Below are 21,819 nucleotides of genomic sequence, written 5' to 3' on the forward strand. Positions count from 1 at the left end.
ACAAAATTATTTGCAAGGAAGATGGGAGGTAATTTATTAGAAGGGGGATGGAGAGCCTCCCATTGCTGTAAGGGCAATACTGGAGTAGCTTACAGAGGAACTGCAGTTAGCACTTTGGAAACTAAAGGAAGATGAATAAGCTTACTTTTTTGAAGAAAGCTTAGTATTGGTGATGAATTGGATCTGGTGTAAACTTGTACTGATTTGCTGAATAATGAGAAAGAATGAGGTGTACGCTATGTATTTCTGTTTATTGGTTAGGATATTTGTCAAGAGCTCTGCATTTAGGAGCCTTTCTTTATCCAGTAAATGAGATGGAAAACAAATTATTGTGAAGGCTTCTTTCTTAGGGGAAGAGTAACAAATAGACAAAGTGAGTATTTATTTTCATGAGTGATGGAGCTGACAATCCAGAAACTCAAAATTTGTGTCACTCATTGTTTTGTTAATTTCTTTTAGCGCTGACAGAATAATTTAGAGAAATATGTGAAAATGATCTATAGAGGAGTAAAGTTCAAGAGAGTGGAAGTTATGCTTGTTTAGGCACGTTGTTCATTTGGTTGAGAAAGATTATGTTCAAAACCGGGAAAGATACTTCAAAATCTGAATTTCATGCCTGAGCCTGCGGAACTGAGTATGATCTTTATTATGGGAATATTAATTATATCAAAGGATATATTACATTGCTTGACAGGTTGATTGTAAGAACCTCTACATGATTGAGTATTCCCATAAGTGACAAAACCAAATTTGCCCCACAAGCTATTTAATCATATCTAGACTGAGTGTCTTGATATAGTTGCATCCACTCAAATCAGCATTTTGTCTGACTAACGCAGCACCAGGGTGAAAGAATGTGTTTGACATAGAAATTTGCAAATGTGGCATCATACCAAATCACTTCCTTTAATCCTATCTAGTTTTAAATTGAATTTACTTTTCCCTCCATGGGAGGCTGTACTAAAGAAAACTGACATGCTGTTTCATGGCTCTTCAAGCCTATAACCTGTGCGAGAATATTTATTTTAACTGAACCCAAGATCTTCTAATAAGTGTATTTTTTTTAATCTTCTAGGCAATGGCTTATAGTTGATGAGAAGTGGCATATGATTACTGGTAGGGTAGAGCCTACATTGGTGCTGGTCTCTGTATCCAGTGAAAATGGCTTTCTATGTCTTAATGCCCCGGGCATGGAAGAGCTGAGAGTTCCTTTGAAGTTGCCTAAGTCAAATCCTGTAAAGATGTGCAGGTAACTGATTCTGAACTTTTCATATTTCTGTGTCAAAGATTGTGTTTACAACTGCCAAATCTGACTAAATGGTATATGCTTTGGTGCTTTCTTCAAAGGAATCATTAAGCAGACTTATCAGTTATGAACTTTTTAAGGAAAAAGAAAAACACTTAATACAGAAGTGGACTTTGCTGTGTAGTGAGTTAGATTGTTTTCCTCCAAGCAATTTGTTCTTAATCTCTACCCTGAACTTTAATCTAGGTAAAAGTTCGTATAAGCTGGAACATGGTGTATGTTTAAAAATATTTTTATAACTGATTAATTGTGCTTGATTTTATGCCTCAGTTGGATAAGATTTGCATATCCTAAAACCATTAGGTATTTTTAACTGCAACAGCATCAACAGAGATGACACAAATGGCAGGTGTTAAAATGAAGAGCCTCACCATCGGGGGGTGGGGGGGGGAAAGTGTGGTAAAAAAAGTCATGTAAAGGAGTGGGTTACAATCTGACTATATTATAGTGCAACAGAAGACTAAATTCTGGCTCATGAACATAGTTGCCTGCACCCACTCCGAATGGGAGTACCAGACAATTTTAATCTTGAAACAGTGTAGATGTGTTGCTTCTTTATGTTGTTCTTTCAAAACTGCCATCATTACCATTTGACAAAATACAAAGTTTTTGGACAAATCCATCCCCTCTCCCTCTGACCTCCTTTCTAGTTGACATTGTCTGCCATCTTCATGCTCACATTGTTTCAAACTCGTGTATCAGTTTCTTTTTAATGTTTCTTGTTTGTTTGGAACATTAAGAACATTATGGTACACTTCAGCTGATTTTTGAATTCCTAACCTCAGCCCAAACTACCTCAGATGGCAAGTCCTCATCCATCACTTCAGCTGATTTTTGATGGTGAAACACAAGTGGATGAGCTGTGAAATAGAATTTGATCACATTTATTTCTGTATTGACAGGTGGGTGAAAATATCACTGGTAATTTATGCAGCTTTCCTTGAATTTCAAAAAGAAAATCTTCACAAGAAGATTTACACATAGGGATCAAAGAAATTATTAACTGAAGATAGTATTAGATAAAACTAATTTCTATTACTCCTTTTTTTTTTAAAAGAGTATGGGGATGCAATATAGAAGGTAGAGATTGTGGTGATGAAGCTGCCAATTGGATTACTACGTACTTAAAAAATAGCAAGGCCTTCCGACTGGTGTGCTATGAACCTTCCATGCGACCAAGATATCCAAAAGAAAAGGAGCCACTTTTCGTGGAGAAAGACATGGTAATTTGCTACAGTTCATGGCATAGCTTTGACATGTATAATGAAATAACAATATTTTAAACATTACATTCATCTTATTGGAAATAAGGAATAATTTGAATTATTCAATTCAAGTACTCCAGTCTTTGAGGAAATTTGCAATTAAGTTTCTACCTCTACCAGTCTGGGATCAGCTGTTAAATGATGCATGAGAATGTGAGCTTCTGCTTGCTTGGTCTTTAGCTTCACCCTCAAGCACTGCTCTCCAGTACTAGGTCTGCAAGCGGGAGCTCACCTTGGAGAATTGTCAGTGTTACGCAACACTGGGCAGTTATGTCGGTTCACTTTTGATTGTAATCAAAAATTGCTTGTTTAATGTGAGAGATATGTCATCACTTTGAAATGATAAATCTTAATACTTTAACTTGTAATCTCGGATATCACTTAAAGGGCTAATGTTTAATTGTGTGTCAGGTTTCATTGCTTTGTTCCTCTCTGAAGGAGGGAATTCAATAATCCTGCATGCAACCATTTCTTTACGTTGCTCTTTCAAAACTGCCGTCATTATCCTTTCACAAAATAAAAACTTTTTGGACGAATCCATCCCCTCTCCCTCTGACCTCCTTTCTATTCTCCCCTCCCTGCTTTATTCCCTTGTAGTTGGCATTGTCTGCCAACTTCATGCTCACATTGTTTGGAACTCGTGTATCAGTTTCTTTTTAATGTTTCTTGTTTGCTTGGAACACTGAGAACATTATGGTTAAAGCCCGAAATGAGGACTGTTGTCAAACACTATTTTCCCTTGAACTAGACCTCTCCATGGTATGGCATGGTATAGCATCATCAACCATAATCATTTGCAATTCCTGTCATGGTTTCACCCCCAGGCTCTGAAATTTCCTAGGGCTCTTTTCTAAATGTCATTATATGCATGGGAAGAACTTCCATGTTTATACTATAGTAATGATATCCTGTGTTACATCTCTACTGTTTCCCTTTGCTCCATGAAAATCTCTTTTGTCATATGGCCTGTCTTACATTATCATTGGATAAGTTCGAATTTCCTAGCTAAAATTAAGGAAAACCAAAAGCATTGGTTCAATTGTACTAAAATCTTTGCTACCGACCCTATCCCTCTCATTGCCTTCTCAAGCTAAGTCAGGCAGAACACAAAAACCTCAGTGCTCAGTTTACCTCAACTGAATTTCAAAGCTGTTTTTCCCTATCTTGCATCCACTGCTACCTCACACTTACACTGTTTTTGAATCCCTTGATATAACCTAGGAACATAGAAGATAAGAGCAGGAGTAGTCATTTGACCCTTTGACCCAGCTTTACCATTCATTATGATCATGACTGATCGTCGAGATCAATGCCCTAGTCCCACCTTTCCCAGTATCCCTTGATTGAAGAACTATATTTACCTCCTCCTTCAAAACAAAGCTTTGGCCTCAAACACTTTCTGTGGTAGTGAATTCCACAAGCTCTTGATTCATGGTTCAAGAATGGTCAATATTCCTCTTTTCCCCCCCACCCCCTTACCATTTGGAGCATCCTTCCTGCATCTGACCTATCTAGTCCTGTTAGAAGTTTATAGGTTTCTGAGATTTTCCATTCTCCCTCCACCCAGCTCCAATCCTACATTCTTCTAAACTCCAGTGAGTACAATCCTAACTGACTCAAACTGTTCTCATATGGCAGTCGTGCCATTCCAGGAGTTAATTTGGTAAAATTCTGCTGCACTCCCTGTATAGCAAAAACATCCTTGCTCAGATAAGGAGACCAAAACTGAACACAATATTCCAGATATGACCTCAACAATGCCCTGTATAATTGCAGCAAGACCTCTTGTAGACCTCAGCGGAATTCTGTTGTGTGAAGATCATCACAGTTTGCCTTTAGTGCCTGCTGCACCTGCATGCTGACTTTCAGACTGGTGCATGAGGACACCCAGAACTTATTGAACATTCATCTCTCTCATTTTACATTCAAATAATAATCTACATTGCTGTTTTTGCTACCAAAGTAGCTAACCTGATTTGTCCATGTTATAATGTATTTGCCATGCATTTGCCCACTCAACCAGTCCATATCACACTGCAATATCTCTGCATCATCCTCACAGTTCACCCTTCTACCCAGGTTGTGTCATCTGCAAAGTTTGAGATATTACATTTAGTTCCCTCATCTAAATCATTAATATATATGTTGTGACCCTAACCCTATCCGTAGCCGGGGCGTTAGTAGCAAACCCCATGATATCCAATGAGTTACTGCCTGCCATTCAAAAAAAAGCATTTATTCCTATTCTGTTTCCTGTCTGCTAATCGATTTTCTATCCATCTTCATACACTACCACACCACCCCAGTCCCATGCAATTTATGTTTACACATTAATGTCTTTTGGACTTTCAAAGGACATTCAACAAATAAACCACATCCACTGTCTCCCCTGATCAATGCTATTACACCCTTGAAGAATTCCAGTAGATTTGTCAAGCATGATTACCGTTTTGTAAATCCATGCTGACCATGTCTGATTGCACTATTGTTTTCGAAGTGTTTTGCTACAAAACATTTGATGATGGGCTCTAGCATCTTCACCACTACTGACTGATCTATAATTCCCTGTTTTCTCTCAACCTCTCTTTTTAAATGGTAAGGTTACGCTAGTTAGCCTCCAATCTGTAGGAACTGTTCTAGAGTCTGAAGAATTTTGAAGGATGACTGAAGTAATTCTACAGAGACTCTTATCCCATCACCAAGTCACCCTTATTTACATGGGGAGAGTCCTTGACACTGATCCAGCTTCCAGAGTGAACATGATGTCTGACACTCTTGTTCTAATCTGTCAGCCAGGGCTCCCTGATTGGGGCTGTTAATCTGGTCTAATTGGGGAACACACATTCTATGAGATCCCACCTGCCTTGTCACAATCACTACAATGACCACAAGTGCATCCATTATTTCTAGGGCCACTTCCTGAAGTACTCTGGGATGTCGATTAATAGGCTGTGGGGACTTATTAGTCTTCAATCCCATTAATTTCTCCAATACTATTTCTCTACCAGTGCAGATTTTCTTCAGTTCTTTTTTCAATAAGTCCATCATTTCTGGTACATTATTTGTATCTTTCTTGGTGAAAATGGAAGCAAAGTGTGAATTTAGTTTGTTAGCCATTTTTGATTTCCATTATAAATTCCCCCATTTCTGGCTCAAAGGGATCTACATTAGGTTTCATCAATCTTTTTCTTTTTACCTACCTATCGAAACTTTTACAGTTAGTTCTTACGTTTGCACTCGTACTCTATTTTCCCTATCTTAAACAATGCCTTGGTTCTCCTATGACCTCTGAGCTGTTCCCAGTCCTTAGGTCTGTTGGATTATTCTTGCCAGTTTGTATGCCTGTGTTTTGCATCGAATACTATTTCTAACTTCTTCAACACCTATTTTCTCTCGGTCTTTCCTATAGAAAATGTAGTTAGCTGTTTTATGGTAAGTGATAAGGAGCCAATTGCAGGGTTTCTTTAATCAAGGAGCAAATTTATTAACTACTAAACCCAAGAAAATAAGTGACATCAAACACATGGCCTTTGTAAAGTCACATTGGTCCATTGATGCATAAATATTAAAGGGGAATAGTATCAAGTACAAAGGGAGATAAAAGAATGCGTTTTGTCTTTTGGATGTCTATGAGGCATATAATTTTAACCTGAGGATGATGTAAATTGGTTGGTTTCTTGAATTCAGCCAATCGTAGCAAATGTTAGTTATTGAAAATTCTCAGTTCCTTGTTTTTTTTGTCTCTGAAGGATCTGGGTACCAACTTCTTCGGAGAAAAAGAATCGAAACAATAATTTCTGTTCAATTAGCTGTTAAAATGCTCTTGGAACCTCCTCTGAAATATTGGTTCCAATATATATATCCAAGATGTTCTTTGAGTGGGTTTGTAAGTGACAGCCATTGTATCAATGTCCAGTAATTTGCATTTGTTAACATACTCCTGAGACAATGGTAGGTAAAAACCCAGCTGTCAGCTCATAATAGGGACAATACATTTTTACCAAAGCATTTTGATGGTCCATTGCAGGAACTCCCTGTTATCCTTTGTAGCTGTAGTGTGTGGCAGAGATGGTGATGGGTTCAAACCTCTTGTTTGTATAATGAGTTTCAAATTTAAGTCTTTGGTCCAGCAATACCTGAAATCTTGGCCCAGAGACATGTGAAAGTCTCATGGTGAGCTGTCTATTCCAGGTGAATTTAAATGTCCAGGTTGGTACTCCTGCATAGCCCAACTATATTAGTCAGTCCTCGCCATTTGACATTGCTTTGTATATTTGAGAGTTTAGGCTACTTTCAGGTCACGTGACACTTAAAGTGTCTTAGATGTTTTTTAAATCTGTTTAACACTTTTTACTCCAAAGTCCTAGACTTTTAAGCTGATAGATTTTATATCATCATGACACAAATGCATCTGTTTGTGATAATATTGGAAGGAGTGATACCCAATGCAGTTATGGACTGTCATTGAATACAGTTCTGCTGATGATTCACAGCACCACCTGTTGTCCAGTTTTTGAGTTGCAAGATCTGTTTTAAATCTATCCAGTGGTGGTGTCACAAAGTAATGCGAATATGCTATCCGAGGTAAAGTGTTGTTAAACATAGCTATAAGATACTTAGACTTAATGAGCTATACAATTTTTTTTGCATTGAGAGGAATACATTTATTTATCTCCTTCTATACGTTGGGAAAGGAAAGTATTATTTTGCAAAAACAGTCAAGAAATACATAGCTATTTGAAAACATGTGTTACAGCCTTCTTATCAAATCTTTTCAGTAAAGATGTGAATATGCATTTTTCTCTCTCCCTCTTTTTTTCCCTCCATACTCAATCCTTTTGCAACAGTATAACCTATAACTTGGTAGGAATAATGAAATGTGATATCTTCTAGTGTAAATAAAATGCTTCAATCCAGTGTGTGCCTGTTACATTTAAAAGGAATAATATGAAAAATTAGTCACTTCTTGATTTCTTGTGGAGATTTTTCCTAATGCTTCCCTTGATGCTTAATGCTACAAATAAATAACCTGTAGCTAGCCTATTGTTCACTTCAGTTATGAGCCTGTTATATTCTCTTTCGTTTATCGTCATTTGGTTAAAATCCTGGAACTTCAACCCAACAGCAGTCTGAGTGAATCTACATTATATTGACCTGAAGCATTTCAAGCAAGTGGCTCTCCACTACCTTCTCAAGGGTAGCTAGGGATTAGTAATAAATACTAGTCTTGCCAGCAATGCCTACTTAGATAAACAAATTGATTTAAACACAGCTAATACAACTGTGAACCTGACTGCAAACCATGGAAAAATCCTAAGGGAAATTAGTTTGTCTGAAATACAAATAAATATCTTTGTTGATGAATGTATTCTTTTAAGGACTGCAAGAGTCTCTCATTGTTCTATGTAGATTTTCTCTGTTCATCCAAGGGTATTAATAATGCATAACTAATTTGATTGAAAGGTTAAACTGTTCGTTTCTTGTTTCTCTACTCCAGTCTGTGGAGAAATCCTTCACTGAAAATTTCTTTTCCACCCCCATTACAGACGGTGTATAATGATACCAGTTCCTGCATGATGATGTCTGAGGAAACTGTCGAAGATTTCAATACCAAGTTGGAGAAAAAAGTTAAAATTGAGAATTTCAGGCCCGTGGTAGTAGTGAAGGATTGTAAGCCATATGCTGAGGTAAAGAGTTCACTTGCATTTATGTGGAAATTCAGAAACTAATGTGTATTCTGTGCTTCGTATTTTAAAACAAATGAAGAGTTGGACAGAGAATCTTAGTGTGGTGCAAAAGTGTTTCATTTTTGGCTTGCACCCAAAGCAATCTAAGCTATGTCATACTCTTCACTCTAAATATGAAAGCGACAGGCTGATATTTCACTCTGGAAACTTGGGTACAAAAGTGTGCTGACACTTCACTGCAAAACGTGAGAGTGCTGGTCTATTGTACAGGATATCCTTTTCAAGGCCAAGATATTCAAAATCATAAAGGTTTTGATGTAGTGAAGTGTTTTGGTGGTTTCAGCAGCAGAAGAGTCAGAAAGTAAAGAAATCCACAGCACTTGGCAGCAGACCCAGAGATGACAAGAAAAAAGATAATTTAATGTAATGGGTTGTTATAATCTTGGGTGCAATATTATGACACAGGGTAAACCCCTCTAATTTAAACCAGCCACCCAGAAAAGCTCACCTCGCCTCGTAATCTATAAACGTGAGTGACAAAGAACTACCAAATCCCACTATATTTAAAGAAAAAATTAACAATTTATTCTTTAACTCAAAGGAAACAAGAAAACATTAAACAACAACTATCTATGCTGTAACCCTCCATTGTCTGATCAATTTATCTACTTCCGACTCTACTATAATATACTGACCTGATAAAACCCTCTGATTAAGTTATCAACAAAAAAAAAATCACATTTCAAAACTGTCAGTCTCCCCTTTGTATTTCTGTAATCTCTCCCTCACATCCGATTCAAAATCCAAGTGTGCGATCTCTGACTTTGGTCCTGTCAATTTCTCTTTAATTAATTTCAAAGGGCCTCTCACTTCATGACTGAATATTAACTCAAAGGGAGTAAACTAAGTAGATTTATCTGGGGAATCTCTAATGGCAAACAATACAAGTGGAATACCTTTATCCCAATCATTCAGGTAATCCTGACAGTATGCTCGTAACATGGTCTTCAGCTTCTGATGCCACCTTTCTAAAGCTCCCTGGGATTCAGGATGATACACACTTGATTTAAAGTGTTATAACCTTAAACAGCCTAGCAGTAAAATTAGACCCTTGGTCTGACTGAATGTCTCTGGGTAGCCCATACTGTGCGAAGAAAGTTACAACTCCTCTACCACCCGTTTTTGCCTTAATACTCTAATGGAATTGCCTTTAGAAATCTGGTAAATACATCCATTATGGTTAACAAGTACTCGTTCCCACTTTTAGTTCTTGGGAGGAGACCTACACAATCAATTACAACCCGCATGAAAGGTTCTTCGAATACGGGAATTGGCAACAAAGGTGCTGATTTTATGACTGTCTGTGGCTTACCTACCATTTGGAATGTATGACACGTACAGCAAAAGTTAACCACATCCTTGTCCATTCCATGTCATTAGAAATATTTTTGTACCTTAGCCTGAGTCTTCTGTGCTCCTAGGTGACGTCCTACAGTTACTTCATGTGCTCACCATAACACTTCCTGTCTGTATGCTACCAGCAACACAATCTGGTGCACTTCATCCCATTTCTCCTCTGCACTAACCTGTTGTGGACTCCATTTTCATCATCGGATTCTGTCATTCAGATACTAACCCTCAGGAATATTCTCTGCCTCATTTTCTGAGTATGCCTCAATATGTATATCTTTTATTGTCTCATCTTTCTCTTGTAAGTTCCATTAGCCTTTCAGGACTAAACACTTCTGTCTGACCCTCTGCCTGTCCAGGTTTTTTCCTGCACCTTTACGTCAAACAGGGTGTCCGCTAATTGAACCTCAACTCCTTCATCTTTTTCTCTTTTTTGCTTTGTTCTGTGACTTACAATGGTGGGTCCTTGTTACTACACAATCTGGGAAAATACCAGGGTACTATTTTTAACTCTTCAGTTTCCTGGTCTTCCTTTGGTTTCTCCGCAACAAGGAGTGTCACTCTCACCTTGGACCCTGCTAAATCATTCCCAAGAACAAGCTAGACTCCTGGAACTGACACTCTGTCAATCCCTCCCACTTACTTCCCCAGTCTTGAGTTGGCACTCCAACCTGATCTTACATAGGGGAACGCTAAGTATCTGTCCACCTATCCTACAATTTACCACCCCTCAGGTAACCGGTCAGAAAGATTGCACATTCGTTCATCTCTTACTATTAGAGACTGGATTAGATTCTGTATCTCTCCAAAATGATAACTACTTGTCCTTCTCCCCTTGTTCTTTCTGAATAAACTTTACCCACAGAGGCAAATTCTTTATAGAGATCAGGTATTAATTCCATACCCATCCCCTGCCTCAGCTGTGCACACTTGCAGCTCCTCGACTTTCCTTGAGGTTTCCTTTACTACTTTCACCAATGCCACTGCCTTCGCTTCTTTTGCCACATCTTTTCCCACAGTGTCTCTCTTTAATGAACAAGGCTGTGAATTTACGTATCCCACTTTCTGGCAGTGAAGTGCCTTTTCCCAGTGCCCTGCTTAAATCACTGACACTGTAATTTTCTGTGTCCTACTCCATTACAGTGAAAACACCTGAGGCCTTTCACCACCATTTCACCCCCTTGGGCTTCTTTTTTAACCTGTGGTTAAACACTTACCTTTGTTCTCTACTCTTTGTTGCATAGTGTAGGATCTCCCCTTTTCCCAACTTCCATCCCACACAGGATGAAATTCTTGCTGGAAGCTTGCCTTATGCACCAATCTGCTAACACTGCTGCTCTTCTCACTTCCTGAACTTTCTGTGAATTCTTATAATCTTTGGAAATGAGTTTTTCGAATTCCTCCAGCAGAATAATCTTTCTTAAAGCCTCATAGGTCTTATCTATTTTTAAGGCCCACATCCATCAATCAAAATGGCTATGTTTAATTCTTTCAAACTCAGCATAAATCTGATATGATTCCTTCTTTGTGTTTCTGAACCAGTGTTTGTATGCTTCTGGTACCAATTCATAAGCACTTAAAATTGCCTGTTTAACCTCATCATGATCTCTTGACCCTTCACCTGACAGCGCTGCAAATACTGCACTTGCTCTGCCTACCAGTTTAGTCTGAACTAGCATTACTCACAAGAATTCTGACCACTCCATCGGCTTAGCCACTTTTTCAAATGAAGTAAAGAAGGCTTCGGTGTCTTTCTGATCAAAGTGTGACAGAGCTTTGACATATTTGTATATGTCACTACCTCCTCTTTTAACTCTTTTTGCTGACTAAGTCACAATTTCTGAAGTTCACATTCTCTCTTTTTCTCTCTCTTTGCTCAGCTAAGAACCTCCTCTCTCAATTCTGCTCTCTTTCGCTCTTTTTTTTCTCTCTCGCTTGCTCTCTCTCACACACACCCCCTCTGCCCCTCCCCACCCCGCCTTCGTCTCTGTTTAGCCTCTAACTTCATTGTCCTCATTTGTAATTTTAAGGTTTTCTAACTCTGCTGCACTTGTTTGTTCCTCTGACACATCGAAGTGTTGAGTAATTCCCTTACAATTTCAGCTTTACTTTTGTCCTTGTTTAAACCCAATTCTAACCTCTTTTCTACATCTAAGAGCATGGTGTTTTTTCTTTCTAAACTTCCATGGCAAATTTGGGAATCATCTTTAAACCCCAGAATCTCTTTAGAAATTTGAAGAGCTATTTCCCTTACTTTTAATTTCAGCTACTTGTGGTTGGTTATATTAAACAAATTGTCTTGCCTACATTTCACTTAATGATCTAGGACATTAACCGGCAAGTGATACGTCTACTGGGATTTTTCCGTAGCCCAAATCTATTCAAATCTGTCCACATCTGAGACTGGAACTGGCCGAATCGCAGATCTGAGCACCCCCAACCGTTATGACATGGAGTAAACCCTTCTGCTAATTTACATCAAATGCATAGAAAAGCTCACCTTGCCTTGAAATCTGTAAAAGAATGAGTGACAGAAAGATCCCCCAATTTCCACTTTTAAAGAAAAAATTAACAATTTATTCTTTAACTCCAAATAGAAAAGAAAACATTGAACAACAACTATCTACACCTGTAAGCCTCCTTTTGTCTGATCAATTTATCCACCTCCCACTCTACAACAATATACTGGCCTAATAAAACCCTCCAATTAGGTTAACAACAAAAAAGAATTAAATTTCAAAACCAGCCAGCTGTCAGTGTCTGCTTTGTATTTTTCTCTGTAGATTTTCCTGGGTTGTCTTTTCTTTGGTGTCCTGCTGCACAGATTTCATATGAACAGGTACCTTTCAGAGAGCGTCTCTGTAAGCAGTCTGTTTGTTGGTGCTGTTTGCTGCTCTGGCTAACTGTTCAAAATGCCTGATCTTTATACCCCAAAACATCAGATCATCTCATTGGTTTAATGTCTTCAAAACAGTAAAATTCAAATACGATTGGATTTTGGTATCTTGGGACATAATTTAAACTAATTGGCCAAATTTGAATTTGTTGTGTACCATACTAATTCAGCTCAGCTATTTGTTTAACAGTCAAATGTTACATTTTTAAAATGTTTCAGCACATTGTTTGTTAAGTCCTTGCCAGCTTTCACTCTGATTTACAGTATCCATGGTACTGTACCATAGAATTCCAACAGTGTGGAAACAGGCCCTTCAGCCCAACAAATTCACACTAATCCTCTGAAGAGTAACCCACACATACACATTCCCCTACGTTTACCCCTGACTAATGCACCTAACCTACACATTCCTGAACACTATGCGCAATTTAGTATGGCCAGTTCACCTAACCTGCACATCTTTGGATTGTGGGAGGAAACTGGAGCACTCGGAGGAAACCCAGGCAGACATGGGGAGAATGTGCAAACTCCACACAGATAGTTGCTGGAGGCTGGAATCGAACCTGGATTCCTAGCGCTGAGAGGCAGCAGTGCTAGCCACTGTGCCACCCATGACACCTCTGTCTTAAAGGTACAGAACACTCCACAACTTCATAACAGCACTGCCTGATAGAGTGGTAGAAGGGTTTGTAATAATAAATAATTGCCCACAAGTGGTCTAAGTACTCTCATGTACTTAATTTCTTTTTTTTTTAATTTTTAGGATACATGGAAAGGTCTACAGATTGGGACTGCAAAATTGCACCACAGGATGTATTGTACCAGGTATATCCCGAGCCAGTATTACTTTTCTTTCTGCCTTCTGCAGCATCTGGGAGGAGAGAGATGGCTCTTGCCATTATTACTCTTAGCTGAATGAGAGGGGAACTGTACAAAAACACCAGTGAACATGTGTTACCCAATGTATCTTGCCCTCCTCTCGATTATTGCATTCTTTGGTTAAATATGTCCCTCATCAATTTTTAATGCTTGGACATGTAATGACAGTCCGCTGGAGATTCAATGACGCTGAGGATTAGTGTCGCCTTTTCCATGTTATTTTACACTTCTGTCTTTTTTTTAGATGCGTTTTCACAACTGTAGATCCTGATACAGGAATCATAGACAGGAAGGAGCCACTGGAGTCACTCAGGAGGTATATACAAAGACAAACTCGTAATAATTTATCAGTTAAAGTGCTCAAGCTTCCCTGATACGTTGAGAGGTTAATTGGTGGATGCGTGAGGGATTAGCATGTTGCAGGGTTGATTTCTGGCTAACTCAACTGATATTGGATGCCTTTAAAATCTGTCTCTGTAATGAGGAGGTAAATGGGAAAGAATTCAGCTCCTGATGGTTATTCAGTAATCCCTGCTAAAACCGATCTCACCACCTGAACTGCCCTTGTTTAAATTTAGCACTAACCATTTGCCATTCTGTTTTTCAAATTGCATAGTTGCTGTTTACGTTAAGGCAGACGCAAGTTCAGTTAGTAGCTTGCACCTTAATGCGGTGCAGTTACCTATTGTACTGCTTGGTAATGAAGCCATAGAAGAAATCGAGATGAAGAGAAACTGACTAAAATTCTCTAATCACTGAGCAGCATCAAGTACCAGTAATGAGCATTTATTTGCCCTGACCCATCAATGTGTGAATTGTGCTGATCAATAAATGATGTCCATGATGTGTATGGCACAACAGGAAAATATGAAGGGTTCTGAATTACAGACCACTGAGTTCCAGCAGAACCATCCTTATTGTGATTCATATAGGCTGGTTGAAGCATAATCAGGGAGTAAAGATATTAGCAGGCTTTAAATGCAAAATGTTAAAACATAAACCATTTTATGTTGAAAGGAAAGAAATTGTAACAGTACTAAATGCTTTATAGGTAGTGGGAACTGCACCTTGCTCAACAATTTGAATTTGCATTGCTTGTTTAACGTACTCAAGATCCTAACTAAAGCTCTAGGTAAATATGGCCTGACGTACGTATCTTGCATTCATGGTAAATTTTGAATGTCGCATTGAATATTTCAGCTACACCAGAAAGCACTCGCATAAGCTAAGCTCACTGTCCAGCCTGAATCCACATGAATTACTATTGACCTGAACAGAATGAGTGTACTAACATCAATCACAGAACCATAGAAACTGTTAGTGTTGTTTTTTCTGCTACACTTTATTTTCAAGAACTAAGATGAGTTTGCTACCACGTATCTTTTCTAAAAGAGGGCTTCTATTATCAGTACTGAGATGCCAAGTGATGGTGGGGTAGGCGGCTAGTGGGGCATGGGGGGGGGGGGTGTAGTGAGAGTTGGGGATGGAAGGAGAGTGGATACAGTCCATAGTCACTGAAGGGCGATGTCTTCAGAAGGGGTGGCCCAAGGTATTTGAAGTACTTTTTGAGGATTATTGAATTTGATGAGCTAATAAAATGAGTGATAGATATGTTGTCTTTGAGCATTCTGGGAACTGCATGAAACCCTGCAGAAAGGACCATAACTATGCCATATTCTTCAGCTAAACTTATCTGTCTCCATACCAAATACTTGCAGGGAAACTGGATCAGATAGTAAGTAATGCTGTTGCCACTAGGTGTCATTGTGGATGCTATTTAATGCATAGAATAAAAATATAATACAAGAAAAAAATTTTCATTGAATTCACCCTGAATGCTCTAGCTTTCCCAATTTAACATCATTTTTTAATGTTCCTAATTTTTCAGTCTTGCATTTCCATCATGTAGATAATTCTATTTTTAACAGCCTTTGAACAAAAAAAAAGCTTGTTCTTCACAGTTTTTTCTGGCTCTAATAGTTTGATTTACTGCAAAGTAATATGACATTTTATGTGAGACTACTTCAACCAACTCCTCTTAAGGCTGGTTTTCATCTGCTTTGTTCCCAAAAATAAGCATTCACTTCAGGTCAAAAGAGAACAGAGATACATATTTGTATCCTGTTAGGGTTTCAGTCATTAATGTTGCCTGGGCATTTCCTGGGAATACATTCTGTGACATAGATCAGTAATCCCTCCAAGAAGTTCAAGAATGGAAATTATGCAGAGGAGAGAAACATAATAACATTTGCTGACTTATTCTCTTGTCTCAACCTTGGCTGATCAAGTACCAATATGAAACGTGCCTAGAAGACACCCAGATCATAAGATTTGAGAAGAGCAGGCTGTAAGGATATGGATGCCTGTCAAATGTTAGGCTTCTTTGGCAGTTGAACTTAGAAAGAAGTCAGGAGGCTTCTCAACTGGTGATTATATCACTGTTGCATGTTTAGTGTTGTGAGAGTATATTAATGCAATCCTCATAAATCCAGGTAGTAGACCCTGCCAGACGCATTTATAGTGTTTAGCGTAATAAAGCTGCACACTCTGATATCTCAACACATTGATCAGCTTCCTGCTGTTTGATCTGGTCTATAAAAGCAGTGTCAGCTTTATCTGGAGCCAAGTGAAGAGAAACATTTTAGAATTCTGCTCTTAATCCCTATCCCACATATATACTTAGTACCCTGAACCCCCTTTAGAACTGTACACTATTTTATATTGTCTCTCCACATTCTTCCTACCAAAATGAATAATCTGCACTTAGAATATAGAACAGTACAGGCCATTTGGCCATCTGTTATGCTGAACTTTTATCCTACTCTAAGATTAGACAAACCCTACATTTTACTATCAGTCCATGTGCCTATTCAAGAGTTGCTTAAATGTCCCTAATGTATCTGACTCTACGACCACTGCTGACAGTGCATTCCATGCACCCACCACTCTCTGTGTAAAGAACCTACCTCTGACATCTCCCCAAACCTTCTCCAATCACAATAAAATTATGCCCCCTTGTTATAGCCATTTCTACCATGGGAAAAAGTCTCTGACTATTCACTCTATGCCTCTCATCACAGTCCATTGTACATCTCTATCAAGTTACTCTCATCCTTTTTCCCTCCAGTGAGAAAAGCCTGAGCTCCCTCAACCTTTCTTCATAAGACATGCTGTCCAGTCCAGACAGTATCCTGGTAAATCCCCCTCTAAAGCTTCCACATCCTTCCTATAATGATGCGACCAGAACTGAACACAATATTCCAAGTGTGGTCTAATTAGGACTGTATAAAGCGGCAGCATAACCTCGTGGCACTTCAACTCAATCCTTCTGGGAGATCCAAGATGGCGGGCTGAGTGGTCTGCTGTGCTGGGTTCTGTGCCCTACCCCCTGGCAAGGTGTTCCTTTACCCCTGCCCTTGTTAACCACCCCAGGAGAAAAATTGATAATATAAAGTTACTGAACATCTGGAGCTGCTAAAATTATGGTTTGACAGTTCTAAGATCAGGATGAAGGTGAATAAAGGAAAAGGGGCTAAAGGAGTACAGTAAGCAGGGCTAATGTGTCAGGGGTGCCCGGAGCCATTGCTCAAACTCCCGGGGTGGCCCCTTTGGATCTAATGGGGCAGAGTTTGCCAACTCTGGTCCAGTGTTTGATATTGGCTCCATCGCTGCTTCAATCTTCTCTCAAAGAGTAGAAGCAGTGGAGCAGAGGACTGCGGCATTGGAGACCGTGGCGGAGGTCTCGGGAGGAAGGATCCGAACACTGCGAGACCAGGTTCAGGTCCTTCAGGAACAAGTTGATGACCTGGAAAACAAAAGTACAAGAAAAAAATGTATGGCCTGGTTGGTCTCCTGGAGCGGGAGAAAGGTGAGGACCTCTTTGGATTCTTGGAGAAGTTGCTTCCAAAGTTCCTGGGGCTGGAGTTGGAGTTGGGCTTGGTGAGTATGGAGTGGGCCCACCGGATCGCAATGTGCAGGTCTGGACTGGATCTGTGTCCATGCCTGTCCGGAGTGCAACTCCAGCATTATAAAGAAAAACAATTAGTCATTGAAACAAGAAGAAGACTGGGAAGAGATCCACAGGCTTTAACATACAAAGGCTCAAGAATAATGTTCTTTCAAGACTTCTCATGAGCCATAGTTAAGAAGAGAAAGATATTTGAGGAAGTTAAGAGAAAATTAAGCGATCTGAACATTCAGTATTCCTTGAGGTACCCGGCAGTGTTGCGTTTTGCTCACGGGTGAGCGGTATTTAATTTTGATTCAGCAGAAAAGGTAAAGGACTTTGTGAACTCTTTGAAGTAAAGGACTCTGGTTGGGAGTGGGGGGAAGGTTGGGGTTGGTGAAGGGACACCATTACGGGCAATGGTACAGATTTTCCTTAGTTTTTCTGGCGCCCTTTTTATCCTCTCTCCACTTTTTGTGGTTATCGGTTTTATAGCTTTTGTATTGCCTTGATGTAAAACCTGATTTATTTATCACTTTGGAAGGTTGGTTATTGTCTGGGTTTTTTTTCTGCTGCTGTCCTTTTTTGGGGGTGGCAATGTCTGTGGTTAAGATGTATGATAAGAGTAGTGGAGTGGAGAGGGTGGGCGTCCATTGTTAACTCTCAGGAATGTAAATAACATGTTCTCTTTATCTGTTCATTGCCTGGGGCTAGGGCGCGGCCTCAGCTGGAAGGAGCCAGGATGGTTGCAAGGATTGGGCAAGGGGGGAGATCTCTAGTGAATTGGGAGCTATTTGGGTATTTGTTTAAGTTAAATATAGTGATTAGTTTTTTAGTTGTAGTTTTTAGACTTTAAAGAGTTAATGTCTTTTTCATTTGCTATACATCAAATAATGTTCCTCCTGTTGGGAAATCACTGGTTTCCCTGGATGACCATGACTCGTGATCTGTTCAGATGGTGTACCTGGAATGTAAAAAGGAGCCACTCCCCTATTTTAAAAAAAAAGGTGCTTACAAGCCTCAGGAAGGAAAGGGCTGACATCACCCTGCTGCAGGAGACACATTTAACTAATAAAGAAGATCTGAAACTATAGCAGGGTGGTTATGATAGGGTATTCTTCTTCTTCAGCTCTAAGAGTAGAGGAGTGGCTATACTGGTAAGAAGGTAACTGAGCAAATTAGGGAAGAACTTGGACTGTTCTTCATTCTTAAAGCTCTAATACATGGAGAAGAGTATGGCGTCCTGAATGTTTATTGTCCCGTGCACCCTCTAAAATTTCTAATTGATGCAGTTGCTAAATTAATGAATCTTGGGGTATGCCGTACAATCATAGGAGGGGATTTTAACCGCCTAATGGATCCCGGGGTAGACGGGATGCCAAGGGGTCCAGCAGGTATGCCCATGCAATCTTGACAGTTGGTGGACTTGTGTGAGGAGTTGGATTAGTGGATGTGTGGAGGCATCTCCACCTGAATGGAAGAGACTTTATTTTCTATTCCAACCCACACAAGTGTCACACGTGAATTTACATGTTCCTTAAATGCCATCAGTTTGTTTGGACAGAACGTTGGCTTGCAGAATTGAGAATATAACTACCTCGGACCGTGTGCCAGTGTATTTAGATGTTAAAATCAAGGGTGGCAGAATAAATGCATGAACCCATTCCTGTTAAGGGATAACAAATTTGTTGAGAACGTTACAAAAGAGTTCAGGGCCTTCTGGGATATCAAATCGGGTACGGCCAGTAATCCAGCAATACTTTGGGAGGCCACTAAAACATATTTACAAGGCCTGATCATTTTGTACTCCTCTACTAGAAAGAGGTGGGTGGGGATGGGGCAGCAAAGGAGACCCGGCTGAAGGTAGCTGAGGAAGCATATTGGTTATGGAAGCATATGCCTTCATTGGTTAAGCTGCAGTGGGTCATGGCTCTCTGGGCTGCTCTTGACTCAGTGCATACACAGATGGCAAAAAAAAGGTCTCCTTTGCTAAACAAAGATTGTTTGCTTGAATTTGGAGGTAAGCCAGGTAGATATGTGGCATATCTGGCTAGAAAGAAAAATGCTTCGTAATCCATTATGTCTGTTAGAGAGAAAGCTGGCACAGTTACCCATGAGTTGAAGAAGATCAATGTTAGATTTAGGGGATACTTTGCAGATTTATACCAGTCGGAGGGTGGCAAAGATTGTGCAGTGAGAATGCAGTCCTTTTTTGAGAACCTGGACCTCTCCAGTATAAACGCGGAACAGGCCTCCCTGTTAAATGCGCCCAAGAAGATACAAGAGGTGCAGGAAGCAATAAAACATCTCCAAGATGGCAAAGCACCGGAACCAGATGGATTCCGAGTGAGTTTTATAAGGAATTCATAAATGTGTTGGTGGAGCCATTTTTGGGGATGTGTAGCTATTCATATACACCGGGTTATCTTCCACCCACTCTTAGGGAGGCTAATATCTCCCTCATTTTAAAGAAGTGGAAAGACACAAAAAAAAAGTGCTCCATACAGAAAAATTTGTTGTTGAATGTGGACTTTAAAATTCTGTCAAAGGTGCTGGCCCTGAGGTTGGAAAAGTATTGCTCCATATTATAAAAGAAGATCAGATGGGTTTTATCAAGGGCCGTAGCTCCTCTAACAATATCAGGAGGGTACCGAACATAGTTCAGGTATGCCAGCAAAGATTGATCGTGGGCCTGGTGGTCTCCCCAGACGTGGAAAAGGGGTTTGACTGGATAGAATGGCCACACCTGTTTGGAGTCCTAGAGCACTTTGCTTTGGGGGGAGCCTTTGTTAGGTGGGTGGTGGTGTTGTGTAATGATCCTAACGAGGCAGTCATCACAAACAGTGCTAAGTCGGATAACTTTAGTATTGGGAGAGGTAGTTGACAGCGATGTCCTCTTTCACTGCTGTTATTTACCTTGGTAACTGAGCCATTAGCCGAGGCTATCAGGAGGGATCCTGAAATAGTGGCACCAAGGGTGGTAATGGGGGAGCATAAGATCCCCCTATACGCTGATGGTTTCCTTTTTTCTTGGCCAATCCAGAGGAGTCTGTTCTTTGATTCAAAAAAATTAATTTATTTGTCCGCTTTTCGGGATACAGGATTAACTTCACAAAATCGGAAGCCATGCCAGTGGGAGGATTAGTGGAGGTGCCTGATCTGAAGAATGAAATGCAGTTCCCATTTAGATGGTTGTCAAAAGGTTTTTTGTATTTGGAAATTTTTATTACCCCTGCCTTCCACAGCTGTATAAAGCCAATTATGTACAATTACTGGACAGAATAAAACAGGCTTTTCAGTGGTGGGAGGGATTACCGGTTATCATGGTTAGGCTGAATAGACTTGATTAAAATGAATGTTCTTCACTTGTTGTACCCCACGAGCATGCTCCTGTTGTTGCTACCCAGATGAGTGCTATGGAGGCTACGTGGTTGGCTAGGCTCCTTTTATTTGTTGTCGCAGACGCCCCCTAATTAAATTACTAAATGGCAACTCCTGCAGGGTGGGGGTGGATGGACCTTCTGGACTTGAAGAGATATCAAATAAGTGCCCTGTCAGTGTATATGGGTGATTGGGTATGGGGGGAGGAATCGGGGTCGATTTGGCTTGACGTTGAAGCCTCACAGTCAAGATGTCCCCTTGTTAATCTATTATTCATGGATAAGGTGAAATCCGTGACCGAGCAGTGTAAGAGCCAAACTAGATAAATACGGTGAAAGCTTGGAGGATAATGAGGCAAAACGAGGGCAATTGGCTTAAGACCTCACTATTTAACCCGTTGATGGGAGCCCCAGGATTTAAACCTGGGGCAATGGACTCCGGCTTTAAGGTATGGGAGAATAAGGGAATCTCTTGTTTGGGAGATTTATTCGAGGGGGAGGTCTTGATGTCATATAGCCAACTAAGTCAGAAATTGGGATATTTTCCGGTACTTTCAGATAAGGGATTATATTCAGAAGAAGACCATACTCCTGGCTCGGCCTTACAAGTCAGACGTGGAGAAAAGAGTGCTCCAGTGTACGGGCACTCTTTCAGTTAATACTTTGTACAATTTACGGAAAGATCACGTCTTAGGTGATGTGGAGAGACTCTGTAGGAGTTGGAATCGGGAACTAGGAGAGGTATTTCATATTAAACGTGGGAAGATATATGGGAAAATGTAAAGAAAATCTTAATATGTAACAAAGTGCAGACCGTGCAATTGAAGATTTTACACAGGGCTCATGTGGCGTCGGAGAGAGGCACCAGTTCAAGAGAGGAGCAGCTGCAGGATGTCCCAAATGTAAACTTAGTGTAGGCACTCTCTCACTGCTTTTGGTCATGTTGCAAGATCCAGAGATACTGGAGTGTCATAGTAAGGGAGCTGAAGGAAATCCTGGTAGTTGAAGTCAAAGTGGACCTGGTATTTCTGCTTCTGGGGTTGCCAAATT

General features: G+C 40.0%; 1 protein-coding gene across 2 annotated transcripts in view; it reads left to right on the plus strand.

The window, feature by feature from the left end:
- The window catches only part of marc1 (mitochondrial amidoxime reducing component 1), a 40,010-nt gene that overhangs the window by 12,439 nt on the left and 5,752 nt on the right, over nt 1-21,819 (plus strand). For both annotated transcript variants that reach the window (XM_043695896.1, XM_043695895.1), the window contains 5 exons: nt 1,076-1,249; nt 2,364-2,529; nt 8,118-8,258; nt 13,328-13,389; nt 13,688-13,759. In XM_043695896.1, the coding sequence (XP_043551831.1) occupies nt 1,076-1,249; nt 2,364-2,529; nt 8,118-8,258; nt 13,328-13,389; nt 13,688-13,759 (615 nt within the window). The remainder of the gene's footprint in view (nt 1-1,075; nt 1,250-2,363; nt 2,530-8,117; nt 8,259-13,327; nt 13,390-13,687; nt 13,760-21,819) is intronic.

This window comes from Chiloscyllium plagiosum, chromosome 9, assembly GCF_004010195.1.
Source record: "Chiloscyllium plagiosum isolate BGI_BamShark_2017 chromosome 9, ASM401019v2, whole genome shotgun sequence".
In the NCBI taxonomy this organism is placed as follows: Eukaryota; Metazoa; Chordata; class Chondrichthyes; order Orectolobiformes; family Hemiscylliidae; genus Chiloscyllium; species Chiloscyllium plagiosum.